This window comes from Crocodylus siamensis, chromosome 11 (genome assembly GCF_052110815.1).
Source record: "Crocodylus siamensis isolate JL-2025a chromosome 11, ASM5211081v1, whole genome shotgun sequence".
Classification (NCBI taxonomy): Eukaryota; Metazoa; Chordata; order Crocodylia; family Crocodylidae; genus Crocodylus; species Crocodylus siamensis.
In genome coordinates, this window is record NC_143405.1 from 30,689,554 (window position 1) to 30,706,624 (window position 17,071).

A 17,071-nucleotide genomic window follows, 5' to 3' on the forward strand; every position below is an offset into this window, starting at 1 on the left:
TTTTGATTGTTATTTATATACATTCAGCAGTAATCATTCTTTTCTTTTTTCTGCAGCCCAGGATGAGAAGGCAGCACATATTCAGTGCTGAAGCCTGTCTTGCATAAGTAACTGGGGATGACAGCAACACAGCCACTGATGAAATCTGATCCCAAGGCAGTGAGGATGCTGACTTTGTTCCAGACATGGGAGATTATTCAGTGCAAGAAGACCATGTGTCTATGGAAGCTTTATCCAGCTCAGATGAGGAGTAGTTGGTGCCACAAGCAGAAGTGATGCCAACACTTCCAGTGGGAAAGGGAAGAGGACCAGCCTGGGGCTTCCGCGGAAGACTGAGGAGAGCTACAGCAAGATGTGGAGCGGAACCACTTTCACCACCCCCAGAAAACATTGCAGATAATGACACCTTTAGAGAAAGGAATGGCAGAGTGTTGGAAAAAAGTCCACAGCTAATACATCATCAGAGAACAGCCAAGGACATAGTCCATGAAAATGCTGGGCCAACAAGAGAAAATAATGAAGACACAGGGGTGGAAATATTCCAGCTGTTTATCTCAAAAGATATCCTGACTGTTATCATCCGAGAAACAAACAGAGAGGCAGAAAGAAGATTCAGGGAGTGGAAAGATAGCCATCCTGAAATAGAAAAGAGTGGAAAAAGTTGGACAAAGCAGAGCTGAAAGCCTACATTGGCCTTTTACTGCTGAATGGTCTATACCACGGTGGTCATGAGGCACTGGAGGAGTTGTGGGAGCAATGCACTGGGCATCTTGGCTTCTGTGCCACCGTGAGTTTAAAATGATTCCATCAAATCACCAACTACCTGAGATTTGACAACAAATGACACATGAGGAAAGGAGAGCTGTGGACAAGCTTGCTGCCTTCAGAGATATTTGGACACAATTTGTGGAGCAGCTCAGGAAATGGTATATTCCAGGAATACACCTGACGGTTAATGAGCAGCATATTGCATTCAGGGGTCGCTGTCCCTTCAGACACTACATGCCCAACAAGTCTGCCAAATACGGCTTGAAAATTTGGTGCTGCTGTGATGCAGCAACATCATTCCCCCTGTCTGGAGACATCTACTTGGGCAAGCAACCAAAAGCTCCACACCAAGGTAATCTTGGTACCCAGGTCACTCAAAAACTGGTCCATCCCTGGTACAAGTACTTGTGACAATTTCTTCACAAGTACTGACCTGGCAGAAAAACTGCTACAGCAGGACTTGAAGTATGTGGGTACAATTCAGAAAAACAAAGCTGATATCCCAAACAAAATGCAAGCAAATCAAAGAAGGGAAAATTTTTCATCCATTTTTGCTTTGATGGGGAACTCACCCTAGTTTCCTATCTTCCAAAGAAGTCCAATGTTGTGCTGTTGCTGTCAACCATGCACCATGACCTGTCAGTGGCTGGAGAGCAAAGAAAGCCAGACATCATCCATAACTACAATAAAAACAAGGATGGGGTGGATAACCTTCACCACATAGTCCGTACAACCACCCGTAGACAGAAAATCAACAGGTGGCCAATGACACTATTTTTCAGTATGCTGGATGTGGCTGCCATTGCCAGCTTCATCATTTGGCTAGGCCACAATGCAAACGGGAAGCAAAGATCACATTTATGAAGACGGCACTTTGTTGCAGAAGCGTGGAGAACAGTTGATCGACAGACAAATAAAATGAAGAATGATAGATACACGTAATCTAAGTCCGTCAAGTCTGGTATGATTGCCCTAAATTGCCACAATGCACCCCAATAGAACCTTCTGCAAGCGTGAGTGGATGTTGTGCTTTTTGTCCAAGGACAGATGACCGCAAAACCCGGAAAAGATGCTAAGATTGTAGGCGATTTGCTTGTGTGCACCACAGTACATCACTGCTGCTTTGTGAGGAATGCAATATTTAGTTAAGACAGTTAGGAAATGTTTTTGGAAGTAATTGTTAGTTTGAAAACAGTGTGAACTGCAGACTTAGCAAATTGTTCATTCACATTTTGAAACACTAAAAAAAGTTTAAATTTTGTTCATAGTTCTAGTTAAATAATATTTTGGGTTTCAAATAATACTCTTTCAAACAATCTGTATGTTTAATAAATAGTTTTTGGCACTTCTATACTGTTGTCGCTGGTTCCATTTTGTTCATGCGGGTGGGGTAACAAGTTACCCCATGACACCAACAATGTCGAATTGTGGGTAACAAGTTACCCCATGAAACAACAATGGTTACGGTTTCATGAGAATGGATGAGGGTTAAAAAAGGAGGGAGAGGACAGTAAACTTTTGGAACAAAAGATAGTTATCAGAACTTACTGCAAAGTAAGTAAAGAACAGTTCAAATAGATCATGGGCATCAGATGAGAAGTGTGGGGCTGATCTGTGGGCCAGATCAGTTGCACGTGCATTACTGGATGCCTTAAACCAGTGAATGTCAATAGTCTCCATCTACTTGCCAGAATCACCCTACTAGACATAAGTGGCACTTCCAGACAAGCATGGCCGTGCGGTATGTGGCTCTGCAAACATGTCTGCAGTGCCACATACTGCACAGTCAGGTGTTCTGTGCACTTCAAGGGCATGCTGCCCGTGAGTGGATATCCAGGGGTCCAAAACCCTGTGAGAAAAAAAAACCTGAGCAGCGCACACAAGGGCAGCACATGCCAGCCCCCAGGACCCCAGGTAAGGCTGCTGGGGCCAACACAGTGCTGACTCCGGCATCCACTACTGCCCCTGATGTGACCAAAATCATAGAAATTTCCTCTCTACAGTGCAGCAACTGGATGAAACACCAACAGCCACATAAATAAAAATGTGGTAATCATGATCAGAGATGACCAAGGATCCTGGTTTTCTTTATTTAAAAATGAAAAATTCTCTGATAAAAAAACCCAAATTCTCCAATTAAAAGCCCCCAAGTCCAAGCATTTCCGTGATTAAAATGAAATGCCACTATATATATATATATATAGGTATCAATTTAACAGAACGTTTTACTGATATATTTACAATTTTAAAGCAACTTGGGAGCTTATCAGTGCCTCAACCGTTATAATAAAATAAGTTCTAAATTCCAATATATTTTGGCGTTTGATTTTGGGTCTTTTTATCATGAAAAAACAGAGCTGCCCCTGTCCCCTTCACTCACCAGAAGGTGGGTCCAGCAGAGGCTGTCTCCCTCCCATGCTTTGTGGTGCTTAGCAGTCCTGATATGCCGATGCTCTATCCTTGCCCATGCCATTGCCCCTCACTCTCAAGCCACAACACCTGCAGCCCTGCCAGTGCCCCTCAATCTCAACACGTAGCCTTTTGTCCCCACCGGTGCCCTTCACACTCAACCCACAGCCTCCCCATCCCTGCTGGTGCCCCTCAGTCCCAGTCTGCGGTCCCCTGTCCCCCCTGGTGCCCCTCACTGCCAACCCGTAGTCCCCCATCCCACCCCAGTACCTCTCATTTACAACCCACAGTCCCCCTATCCCTGTCAGTGCCCCTCACTCCTGACCCATAGTCTCCCACCTCCCTGATGCACCTCACATCCAACCCACAGCCCCACATCCCACTGGTGCCCTTACTCCCAACCCACATCCCCCTGAACCTGCCAGTGCCCCTCACTCCTAAACCAGACCCCCCCTGCCCTGCAAGTGCCCCTCACTCCCAACCTGCAGCCTCCTGACCCTGTTGATGCTTCTCACTTCTGACCCACAGACCCCCACATCCCCTTCCAGTGCCCCTCACTCCCAAACCGCAGACCCCCCCAGCCCTGTCAATGCCTCTCTCTTCTGACTCACAGTCCCCTGACCATGCCAGTGCCCCCCACTCCTGACCTGCAGCCCACTGCCCCCCAAGCCCTGCCAGAAGGGGCCCCCAGTTGCACTCCACCTGGCCCCATATGGACTACAAGACGGTAGTCTGCGGGGACACAGTGGGGACAGCCTCCAGCACGAGGTGCATGCAGTGCACCTCATGAGGAATCGTAGGAGTGGCTGGGGCATGGCTAGCACCACGCTCCGCAGCAGCAGCATGAAGCTGAGTGTGGAACTGGCCTGAGCTATACTGCAGGCAGCAGAAGAAAAGTGAGGGGCTCCAGGCCTCATCCTGCCCAAGCTGGAGTGCAGTGGCTTGTTTAGGCAGCGGCAGAGTCAGGCAGGCTCTGGTGTGGGCTAAAGGAAGGAGGAGGGGATGCCTATTGCACTCCCCACTCCAAGCAGCATCTCCCAGCCTTCCTGCCCCTGACAGCACTTCATGTGCGGTCATAAATACGAGTAAACGAATCAGAGGTGTAGGCATCTTGCATGCTATCCCCATCAAAGATTGATAGTAAGATCAAACTAAAGAAAAATAACCCTTCAGACTAATAAGATCTAAAATTAATATTAATAATAATAACAACATCAAAGACATGGCAGGCAGGAAAGCCAGGGCATACTGACAGCTCATAAAATAGCACCAAGTGCTGACAAGGGCACCATACACCCACCACAACACCTGGTGTTTGTTGATCTCCAAGGAATTTGCTCCTTATGATGAGTTGAGCAAGGTTGGAAGGTTGTTTAAAATATGGAAGCAGGTTGGGAACATTTCCTCCAAACTGTGGTCCACATCAACTACATGTTGTAATTATTTGATGATCTTTTCTATAGGAATTAGTGTGGGATGGTTTGTGAAAAGGGGGGTGCATCTATATGTGCACCTGACCGCAGTAACTGGTGGCACATGAGTCATTTCTGATCCTACTGTCCAGGAGCAACTAACTACTGCACATTAGCACTGGTGAAACTGTTTCTTGCCCACTGACACTTGTTGCTGTAGCTCATCACTATGGGGATGTAGCATCTCATGTAGATGCACCCGGTGTGTGGTAAGTGAGGATTATCTTTATGTATTGTTGGAGGTTAGCATGCTGTAGCTATCTAATCACTAGGAACTAAAATATGACTACCATACTAGAAGTGAATAACTTTTGTATCTATACCAGTCCAGGATACATCTGAGCTAGTGACCTAAAAGTGAAAATCTTTGTTTCCCATTCCTAAGAGTCATCCAGTTCCCAGCAAGAAGGCACTGACAACAGATAATAAGGAGATAAATAAATAAACAGCAAGTAATCTATGATGCCAAGAAACATGATTTAATTGAATTAAGTCAGTAACTAAAGGGGGAGGCATCTGCTGTCAATATGTAAAGTAGATATAGAACTAAAGAAAAAATGTATTTGCATCCAATTTAGGACAAGTGAAAAAAATTGGTATTATCTTCTGAACACCAATCAATATCAATATATCAGATGCTGTGATTAATACTACTGACAGGTTGTTGAAGCTATTAAGGCTGTAGTGTTAAAAAGTGTTAAGTAGTGAATAATAGATTCCTTCTGATAAAAGGTAAAGTCAACCTGCATAGTTTAGTTTTTATATACTTAACTGTCAGCAAGGGGTTCTGGACTTAAACAGCTTGAAAAGCAGGGCTGAGATCACTACTATACCTAAAAAAAATCTTAAAATGTCAACAGATAGTAGAAAAACAGAACATACAAATGCTGAAGCACTAAGGCAAAGGAATAAACCTGAAATGAGGCTATCCAAATATAACATAATCCAAATGAAACAGTGATAAAAAGTTCAACTCATAGGTAACAGCAAAAAAGCCAAGCCAATACCTGCTCGTGGCCTCAAGGGGTGCAAGCCCAGCACAACCTGACCACTTTAAGCACCCAGGTGCAGCTCACCAGTTTGCTGCTTGCTCTAACACCCCCATGCAAACAACAACAATCCTACTATCTCCATGAAGAGCATGAGCCAGAGAATGGAAACCACCAGGCGGGTCTCAGCTCTGCCCTGGTGTAGCATGTATGCAATGAGTCTGCTGGGTCTCACCTCAAGTCTCAATATAGCATGCAGTGAGCTTGTTTGGTTTCAGCTCTGCCTTGGTGTGGCTAAGCCTGCTGGGTCTCAGCTCTGCTCTGGTGGGTGTGCTAACCCAATTCCTGCCCTGATGTGGCATGCAGAGAGCTCACTTGGTCTTCTCTCTGCCTTGATGCAGCATGCAGAGAATGAGCCTGCTGGGTCTCAGCTCTGCCTTGGTGCAAGTACTAACCAAACTCTGAACCAACCCAATCCCAATTCAGTGAAATGTGCAAGACTTGTCCTTTATTTTATTCGTATTCTTTTTCTCACTGCTTTCTCTTTACTTCCGCTGATTTACTTCAGTATTTTTACAATAGTTTTTCCCTCCCACTCATGGATCTGGCCAGTTCCTGCTGGCTGTGGAGTGAGGGAAGCCAAAGCCCCCATGGTGGTTTCTCTGCCTCCAAACTACAGGCCACCTTTCCCCTCCTCTCCCACCCCAGAGGAAGGATAGTGTCTTGAGTCCTGTCTGCACCCCTACTCACCAGGCCCTCTACTGGCAAGTCACAGCTGTTCAGTTCTGAGATGACATTAAGCCTTAACCTGTGACTTCTCTGAAACTATGATAGCATAACATTCCAAATTTAAAATGCTTTAAATGTAACCTGCAACAGGGCTCCAAGAATACCCTGGTATGAACTGGGTAAAACAGATCAAAGAAAATAACCTTTATTTGAGGTAGCCTAACGTTTAGAAGGTACTAAGCATGAGTTAACACCCTTCACCCTAAGTACACCACCTTAAGTATATCACTCTAACCCTCCTGAAATCCAGAGCTGCTTGCCTTAGCCCCTGTGGGCATGTCCACACATGCAAGCATGTGCGCTTGCAGCAGCTCAAATAGAAGCAGTGCAAATTTGAGCCTGGGCTTTTTGCCTCAGCGCACATGTTCGGACATGCACTTTGGTGTGGAGCAAATTGTGCCACTTGGGGCAAAATAACCGTGCCTAGCTCCTCCCGGATCTGCAGCCAGGGGGAGCTAGAGCCCAGGGCCGGCACCTGTGCTGTCCCCAGCGGTATAAAAAGCTGCCCTGTCCTGGCCCCATCCATACAAAAAACTGCCCTGGCAAACAGCTTGGGGCTACTCACTCTCTGGAGCTTCTGGGGCCATCCAATTTATACCTGGGGACACTACCCTTTGTGCCAGTTGGACTGCTGCAGCAGCATCCCAAATCCATTTTTTAAAATACCCCAAAATCCATGTTCTTCCACATTTAAAACAAAAAAACCACTCTACACTCCCCCCCCCATCTAGAGATGCTTTATTGGTATATTTACTATATTAAAGCAATTTGGAAGCCTACCAGTGTCTCTATCATCATGAAAAAATACATTCTAAATACTTATATGTGATGATCTGTGCTTTTGGTTTTCTTCGCACATGATGGGTGTGTGATGGGGGGATGTGGTGTTTGTAGAAAGGGGGTGATAAGGGGTATGGGGGAAGGTGGATGTGGAGGGATGTGGGTTGGCTTGTGGGTAGGAGTGGGGCAATTGCTGGGGGCACTGTGGGTGTGGGGGACCTTGTGTGGGGCCTGCTCAGGAGGGGTGGGTCCCCTGGTCCCCACAGGGTGCAGCCCCTCCCACATAGCACATGGAATGCCCCCCCTGCCAAGGGTCCCAGCTCTCCCCTAGAGGGTCACAGCCCCTATCCCCCACAGGGTCCCAGCCCTTCTGCCTAGGGTCCCATGCACCCTGGAGGCCCCCCCACCCAGGGTCCCAGCTCCACCCAGGGCCCCCCCGCCTAGGGCCCATAACTAATCTTTAACAGCAGCAGCGGGGGGACCATGTGCTGAGCTCCGCCTGGTTCTGCTGGCCTTGGGCCTGCTCTTGCCACCCAGCTGGGCTTGTCTTGTGGCAGAAGAACCCAGTGCGGCATGCGGGGATTGCGTGCCAGGCCCAGCTGGGTCCTGGGGCCCCTCTGCAGCCCAGCTGGGCTGGGTCTAGATCCCTGAGGCTCGCTAGTCCAGGTTTGCACCACAGCGGGTTGCACAGCTCCAGGAGGCACGCACAGGAGCCACGCCTCCTGGAACCCTGTGACCTGCTCCGGTGCAAGGCTGGATTAACAAGCCACATGAGGCTGAGCCAGGTCCTCACCCCCCTGCAGGCACAAGCAGCAGAAGCACATGTCCCTGGGGCCCAGCACATGCTGACAGAAGCTGGTGCAGCAGGCGGTTCCTGCCCACCGCACCGGGGCCTGCCGTGGCCAGGCCTGTCCTATAATTGCAGGACCTGGCCTGGTGGGCAGGAATCACTCAGAGCCAAGCCGGGTCCTGGGGCTACTTGCGATGCCCAGCTGCCAGGTAGGAGCATGAGCCGCCTGGGGAGCACGAGCCGCCTGGGGACCATGCAGCTCGTGCTGCTTGGACCGGCCCGGCACACGTGTACCATGCGGAGCCAATCCGGGTCCTGCCAGCCTTGGGGCTGCCCTGTGTGGGGGGGTGAGGACCTGGCCCAGTCCTGTGTGGCTTGCTAGTCCAGCCTTGCACCGGAGCAGCCCCAGGGACATCCCCCCCGCCACTCTCCAACTCCCCCCACATCCTCCTGCCACCCCTCACCTGCCCCGACACCCATGAACCCCCCTAACTTACCTTGGACAGCGCTGGGGGCAGCCGGAACACAAAAGAGATGCTCTGGCCAAAACCAGAGCATCTCTTTTGGAGGACTGGCTCCAGGCATGGTCTTGAACTGTGCCTTGCTCTGCTATATTGTGGAGCAGTTTTTTTAGACCCCTGGATATCCAGGGGTCTGATTTTCTCCCTGTGCTGCAAACCTGCAGCACAGGGAACATTTTTTCATTCCCGCATGTGCCTGTTACCCCGCCTCAAAGGGATTTGAGGTGGGGCAACAGGCATGCGCACACTCGTCTGGATGCGCCCTGTGAATCTCAGGCAGCCTCAGGGAGTGAAGGGAAATTCTCCTGCTCTTCTGCAGCTGGTTTTGCCTCAACTGCTGTGGGTGTGAGGCAAAACTAGTTGCAAGGGAGAAAAAGAATTTTCCTCTGCTCCCTGAGGCTGCCCTGGGCTATCCCTCAAGACTGGCAGCAGCTAAGGCAAGCAGTTCTGGGGTTCAGGAGGGGAAGAATTCCCCTCAGCTCCCTGGGACTGCCGCAGCTGAGGAACCCAAGGCATGGGCTCTCCAGTACCCTCATGCTGGGCTGCCTGGGCAGGTAGCTGGCCGGGGAGGACTCCTTCTCCCTCTTTCCTGTGGCAGCTGCTGGGAAGGGAGAGAGGGAAAATTACCCTTGGCTTCCCAGGGCTGCCTGGGGCAGGGCTGGGGTAAACCCCCTGAGGGGGAGGCTCCCCCAAGATTTGCCAGCACCTGAACAGGGCGCTCCTTAATCACCGGTGGGGGGGGACAGCAGGGGGTTTGGGGCACGTAGTGGGGAGACAGCTGGGGCACCTGGCTGGGTTGGCAATGGGCTGCAGGCTGGGAGATGTGTTCTGGTGCCCTGTGCCTACTGGCCTGGGTCAGTGCAAGCCTCCCCCTGCATTTCCCAATTGAAAACTGAGAGTCAGTTCAGTTGGTTATTGGTTAGAGGAAGCTGCTTAGATTGAATACATTCTGCCTTGGGCTTTTTGACTGTCTGTATTTATCCCATGTGTCCTACTTCTCTCTCTCTCCTTCCCTCTCTACATCTACATCCACATCCACACTCACACCCACTGAGCACATCTGATCACTTTCTTTATCTCATCTTTAAAATTCAATCTTTTTCTTCTAATCCTAGTGCAAAAGCCCTTGTCTGCTCTTTGCCCATCTCTTACCTTGACAACTAGAATACTTTCCCTTCTACACTTGCCACAATCTCACCTTGTTTCTACCCTCAGATTCCAATAAAAATGACTTTGACTATGCTACTTACACCTTAAGATGTCATACAGGTTTCCCTCACCAATCACAGTTTTGAGTATCCACGCTTAATACTCTATATACCATTTTGGCTACCACGGTACAGTTTTGAGTAACTATGGTTTTTCATGGCCATGCAGCAGCCTGCCACCTGCCATTTTTCCCATAAGCCTTTTGTCTTGCCAACCATGGGAACTTTCAGGAACCTAATCCCAGCAGTTGGCAAGGGAAACCTGTACTTGACTTTCCTTTACCTTCTGCATCAAAGTCAAGCCTTTTGTTCCTCACATTCACAGTTATACAAAAGTATTCTTATTTTCATTTCCACTCACATCTTCATTCTGCCCCATGATATCTGCCTGCTCCTTTTATATTGCTCTTTCTGTCTCCTCTAGTGTGTGGCATGACCTTGCTCTTGTGTTACACACATCTTTCCCTTTTTTGTTCAGATGTCACCCAAAATATAACGTGCATCTTTCTTGTTATCTTAACACTCGGGGCAGTAGTGTATTTGTATTTGTAAAAATAAAACCTTGTTCCCCCAGAATGTGTGTTTTTCTTGGTGCATTTCATTTAGTTTTTGAGTTCCTATGGCAAGTATGATTTCTTCATGTGCATTCCAACCCACTGCAAACACTGATAAAAGTTAATTTTTTTCCTCTTGTGATTACAAAGTGACATACAATATAATTAGAATAACTGCTGAAGAGACAATGTGCTTTCCTGGTATTTATTCACCACAGACATACTGGCCGCATCTACACATTCATTAATGCACAGTGCCTACTGTGCATTGAATTTAGTACTTGTATAATCAAGAACTAAATAAATGCACAGTAGGCCGCCCTACTGTGCATTAGCGTGATCGCATGCTTTCTGTGTAATGCTTAATGAGCAGTAAACTAATACTACTGTGCATTATTGTATTAGCACAGTTTTTGCTATGTGCAGTAGAATTAGTCTACTGCACATTAAGCATCTTGTGTATCTGCACAGAATTTGTCTACTGCACATTAAGCATCTGCCCACTAACAATCATGGCAGACTAAACCATATATATACCATAATTTTCTACCTAGAATTTTCTCATGTGGATTCAAAAAATCCCAAAATGTTCAAAAGCTTAAACAACCATAAAGAACTCAGACTACTTCATCTACTAGGTACATATATCATTTCTGAAACAGCAACTCAATGTCTCAGGAAGCTGTGGCAGTCTCCAGATATTCAAGCTGAGCATGAAGAAACTGGCCTTGCTGGCATAAAGAGCTCTGTGGTAATGTAGCATGTCTCCTTCCCCTCATGCATTACTTTTCATATTTGGGTTACTAAATTCACGGTAGCTTCTGGATAACCATTTCAGTGTCATGTTTCAGAATATAATTATCCTTACAATAATAAAGAAAGGGAAAATGCTTCAGTCATTTTATTTTCCACATGAATACTGCAGTTGTGATGAAATCAAGTTGCTTTAAATGGATAAAAGAATAACAAATCAAATCTATTCAACTCTTGAATGAAAAGGTTTGTTTCATATACATATTAGTATACACAGGGAAACTTTAATTAAAATGTGAATTTAGGAAACATTATCTGAGGAAATATATTTTATACAAAAGTTATGTTTGCATAGGTATAATACCTTAATAGAATAGTAAATGCATAGTAAAATTAAGCCACAGGGAATCTAATTTAAAATATTTGTAGTCAAATAAGAACCAAATAAACTATAAATGTTTTCCAGGTCCCTTGAAAATAGTCCCTGTCTTGTTTCTTATGTAAGAAAAAAGAGGACTTCCAGCTGTGCCTTGTCAGCCTACGGACCAAAAGCATTGTGCTGTTTTTCATTTTCCCTAAGTGAGGTTTTCAGTTTTCCAAGTAACTTTATTAGCTGTTCTCTGCATACAGAACAGAAGGACGGTTTGTCCCCAGGGAAAGACGCTATTTCAGACTTCAGTAAGGAGTTATCTAACATGTTTCAACATCCCCAACTGTTGCTCTGCTTTTTTTAAAGATATCAGTCTGAATTTGTTTCATTCGCAACTGAAGACTAATGACACCAAGCAAAATCTACTGTTAGGTTAGATGACAAGGTAAATTATGTTTTACATTTTAAATTATTCCTTAAAGCATGGTGTGAAATGGCTTAAACTACAGGTTATTATGGAATGCTTAATACTTTGCAAATACGGTTAAAAGTTAAAAGATTAACTATTTAGAGTAAAGAGTTTTTCTACAGAAAAAAAGTGTGCAGTATAAGTTGATCTGGCTTTGTTTTGTTTTGTTCAGTTTGAATGTTTGCCATACATTCCAGGCTTAAGATAAACGAAAATTCATTTAGATTATTGGTATGGCCAGTCAAAACTGATTTCTATATAAACTAGTTTCAACAACAGCATGTTAAAACCTTCAGAAATTGTGTTAATCCTGCTGTGTATTGAGAAAAGCAATTAACTTGAAGAAAAATTTTAACTTAGGTTAGGAAAGAAAAAGTAAATAATACATTCCAAGGAATATTTGTAAAAGATCATTTGCCTGGGAATTAATTATTTCAAGTGAAATAATGACAGAACAATAGATACTGAACTCTGAAAGAAGAAAATGAGAAAGCAGCAAACAATTCATCACATATTGTAGTTGAAAAGCAGAGAAGACAAAGATCTTTACTTGTCATTATTAACATGAACAAAATATTTCTGCAGAATATAAATGATACATTAACATAATATGGAAAACATGTTCAGAGTTTCAGGCAACAATGATAATACTATATTGAATTCAACATAAATCAACATTAGCTGCTGTAGATATAGTATTAGGGATAGGATATCATTATTTATTCTTGTTGCAAGATAACTGCAGCATAAATGGATAGAGTGTACATGTACACCCAAGTTAAAGCACCATAAAATAGAAAATGAACTATAAAAATGTTCTATAGTATATGTTCTACATTATACATAGAACATTTTTATGGCTGGTTTGTTTGGCACCTTAATTTAACATGTGACCAGGCCAACAATCAGCTGACTGGGTCTGGAATGACCCCAGGACCGACCAACAATCAGAGCCAAGAGGCTGGAGAGTAGGGGATGAGCCAGAGGGCTTCCTCTGCTAGGGACTTTAAACCTTCTGGGCATGGAGGATCAGAGGCTCCTGGCTGGGGGAGCTGAAGGGCTTAAACCCCTCACCCAGCAGCAGAGCTATGTGATTGGGCCTGGGGTTTAGGTGACTTTGGGTTGCAACCATGCTGCCAGCGTAACTGTGATCATGTGACTGTTTATGGTAGCTGTTTTTCTACCCCCCAGGCTGGCACCCAACGCAGTTGCCTGCCCAAGTTATGGCAGTGCCCGTGCCCACCAACTCTGTCTGGGCTGCTGGGTGGGGTGAATCAGAGGCTCCTGGTAGAAGAGTCAAAATGCTTCCCCCACTTGGAACTTTCAACCTCCACCACTGTGGAGCCTCTGATTCCTTGTGCCTGGTAATCTGGCCATAGCTGCTTGACACAAGATTTTGAGAATCACTCAGGATGGGATTGACAATTAACTGAATGTCATGGCTGGAGCTGAAAAATGAGCTGATAGTTGGCCCCAGCCCAGGACTGCACCAGCTGGTTCCCCAATGTACTTCTGGGACTGGAGCTGACAATTAGCTGATTGTTAGTTCTTGGACCGCACAGGGACTGATTTAAGACCTGGGGCTGGAGCCAACAGTAAGCTCCAGTCCAACTTGCTTGTTCAGGGAGAGCCGAGGATCATGATCCCAGGCTCCCCCTACAATGGCAAGCAGTAATAGCACAATTGAGAGTCCATGATTTCAAAACTGCACCTTCTGCTATATGTGTGGCATGACAGGAGGCATGATTATTGGAATTGACGATCAGATACAATTGCACCATTAAATAAACGTATTCCAGAGGCAGGGGTGTCCTCATCTTCAGTAGAAACCAATGATACTTATTCCCCTTAAGACAAACTTGGCATCTTCTTACAGGCAAAGCATACTATTTAGATGAAAATGGAAGCGTTAAACTTTCAGGAAGTATTGAAAATTTTAATTTTTAGTCCTAAAATCTACCACTTTTACATGCATGTGAACAAGAATTGTTTATTGAAAGCAGTTCCACTTAATCCTTCACACTGGTAATTATGGTATAGTTCTATTTTCTGATACCTGTAACTAATACTAAATGGACACAACTGAAAGAGTAAATGTACTATAAATACAATGTAATATCCATACCTGAACTTTCAAATTATATTCAGTAAATATACAAAATATTTCAAGTGTGTTGTTAAACCCTTTCTTATAAGAAAGATATAAAGATTTAACTATAACTAGATTCACTACTTGACAGACTGAATTTGCATATTTCAAGAGTCTGTTTTTTCCTCTGAACACTTGAAATTTTGTCCATACAAGGATACTGTAATCTATTACGCAAACTTATAGTCAGACATGAGAAGAGAAGTCAGTTACAAACCACAGAAATAAGGCCATTTTTCTTTGGTCATATTTGCCATGTTGGGTATCAAGAAGTAAATGAGTTTTGAACAAGATTAGGCACCAATAGAGATAGAGCATATGTCTGACACAGAATGATAGGGATGGAAGTGACCCTAACCCTGGTCTAACCCCCTTCATGAATTTAATACTACTCCTGAATCCTTCGTGATCAATTATTATCCCAGGTTTTCTTGAAAACCTCTAGTGAAGGAGATTCCACAACTGCCTTGGGCATCCTAAATCTACTTTGCTGCAATTTAAAGTTATTGCTTCATGCCCTATCTTTGTAGCAAGGGAAGAACAGTTCTCCCTCATCTTTACCACAGACTTTCAGATATTGAAAAGTGCTATCATGGGCTTTCCTCCCCATTTTTCCTTTACTTGCCTTTTATCCAGACTGAACATGCCTAGATCTCTCAACCCTTCCTAGTACAGCTTTCCTTCTAATTCCTTTATAATGTTTTTGCCACCCACCTCTAGATCCTCTCCAACTTCAGAATCTAATGAGACATAACCAGCACTAAGTAGAGTGGTAATATCACCTCTCATGTCTTACACCTAATGCTCCTTTTGATAAAAAATAAATTACATATTCTTTTTGTGACTGCATTACTTTGCTAACTCATCTGAGCCTGCAATCTACACCTAAACCCTGTTCTTAGTGGTGGCAGATGACAGAACAAGGAGCAGCAGTCTCAAGTTGCAGTAAGGGAAGTTTAGTTTAGATATTAGGTAGAATTTTCTCACTAGGAGGGTAGTAAAATACTGGAACAGGTTACCCAGAGAGGTTGTGGAATTTTCATCCTTGAAGGTTTTCAAGACCCAGCTAGACAAAGCTTTGGCTGGGAAGATCTAGTTGGGGATGGCCCTGCTTTGAGCACGGAGTTGGACTAGATGACCTCCCTTCCAACCCTAACTTTCTGTGATTCTATGATTTGAGCAACATGTCTCTGGAAATACATTTTGTCATGAGGAAGAAATTTTCAGTTTCATGCTGCATGAATATATATTAAGGGTTCATCTGATAAAAAAATATCCCTCTATACACCACTCTATTTTAATTCAACTGTTTTGCATACCTGTAGAGAGACAATTACAAAACTGCTTGAAGAACTTTCAAAAGGAAAATTTTAACAAAAAGATAAAACTGACTATCCTGGTCTGCCATTTTTAGAGCATATTTCTGAAAAATCTTTTAGATCTGCATTATATGACATACTGCAAAAAGCTGTATCTAATTTTTTACTTTTTCCTCTATTTTCCCTTCTAGGACACTGTATGTGAAGGGGAAAACATGAAGACTACATGTTTGCTCTATTATTTCCTGCTTGTCTGTCTCAGTGTTCATTTTGTTCAAAATGAAACCGATGGAATTCCCAGAAGGCAAAGAAGGAGAATGCGTTACAGAGGATTAAGAAAGGGTCCCTCATCACACCACACGCTTAACAGACAACAAAGGGTTAAGTCGTTGACTCCTGACATTGTAGTACCAAGGATTCCCCTTATAAATATAGATGACAGCATTACAGAAGTATTTGATTCTCTTATAGGTTTGGGTGGACAAGAATCCAGTTACAATGTTTTACCAGGTAAGAGCAGAACTCTGTGCTACTCATCACTTCACACAACAGGGAAAAAAATCATGGTTTCAAATAAAATTCATGCAATTGTTAATTTACACTGTTCTTTATAGAGACATCATTATTAGAAGCCCAATACTAGCAGCCCTACCTAGAATATATAAAAGCATAGCTTATATTTATATTTTATAATAACTTTCTTTGCCTCCATTTTCCTGAGCAGGGACCAAATTAGCCACCCCACCGGGACCCCCTCAGGCCCCAGGGGAGGCACACCCAGGCCTAGGGTCAGTAAGGATCTAGTCAGGGAACTTCTGGAATGACTGGACGTATTTATATCAGCTGGTCTGGGCAATCTCCACCCCAGAGTGCTGAGGGAATTAGCTGAGGTCATTGCAGGACCCCTGGCACAGCTTTACGAGCACTCGTGGTGCTCTAGTGTGGTGCCAGAGGACTGGAAGAAGGCCAAGGTGGTTCCCATTTTCTAAAAAGGGAGGAAAGAGGACCCAGGAAACTATTGGCCAGTTAGTCTTACCTTGATCCTGGGTAAGCTTTTTGAGAGAATTATCCTGGCTCATGTCCATGAGAGGCCAGCAGGGGAGGTTATGCTTAGGGGCAACCAACACGGGTTCATTAGAGGCAGGTCCTGTCAGACTAACCTTGTGGCCTTCTATGACCAGATCACCAAATCCTTAGGTGCAGGGGTAGCAGTGGATGTAGTCTTTCTGGACTTTAGGAAGGCCTTTGACACTGTCTCTCACCCCATTCTCATTATAAAACTGGGGGACTGTTGTGTCAACACCTACACAGTCAAATGGGTCGCTAACTGGCTAGAGGGCCGCATCCAGAGAGTGGTGGTGGATGGGTCATTTTTGACCTGGAGGGATGTGGGCAGTGGGGTTCCGCAGGGCTCGGTCCTCGGGCCCACACTGTTCAATATCTTCATCATCGACTTGGATGAGGGGGTAAAAAACACTGTGTTCAAATTTGCTGATGACACTAAGATGTGGGGGGATGTGGGCACGTTAGGCAGGAGGAATAGGCTGCAATCAGACCTAGACAGGTTACAGGGGTGGGCAGATGAGAACACTGACAAGTGCAAAGTGATGCACCTGGGAAGGAAGAACCGGCACCATACCTACAGGCTGGGGAACTCCCTTCTCGTCAGTGCAGAGGCAGAAAAGGATCTTGGAATCACTATTGATGCCAAGATGAACATGGGTCGGCAGT

General features: G+C 45.0%; 2 protein-coding genes across 10 annotated transcripts in view; one reads left to right on the forward strand and one right to left on the reverse strand.

Annotated features, from left to right (window-relative positions):
* Window positions 1-17,071, reverse strand: part of CENPP (centromere protein P) — a 319,520-nt gene that overhangs the window by 43,322 nt on the left and 259,127 nt on the right. The gene's annotated exons all lie outside the window — the stretch shown is intronic.
* The window catches only part of ECM2 (extracellular matrix protein 2), a 38,902-nt gene continuing 33,486 nt past the window's right edge, over window positions 11,656-17,071 (forward strand). The window contains exons 1-2 of one of the 3 annotated variants that reach the window (XM_090022002.1): window positions 11,656-11,848; window positions 15,532-15,850. In XM_090022002.1, coding sequence (XP_089878128.1) covers window positions 15,556-15,850 — 295 coding nt within the window. In that variant the 5' untranslated portion in view covers window positions 11,656-11,848; window positions 15,532-15,555. The remainder of the gene's footprint in view (window positions 11,849-15,531; window positions 15,851-17,071) is intronic. The other 2 variants (XM_090022001.1, XM_090022000.1) reach the window with 2 other exon arrangements.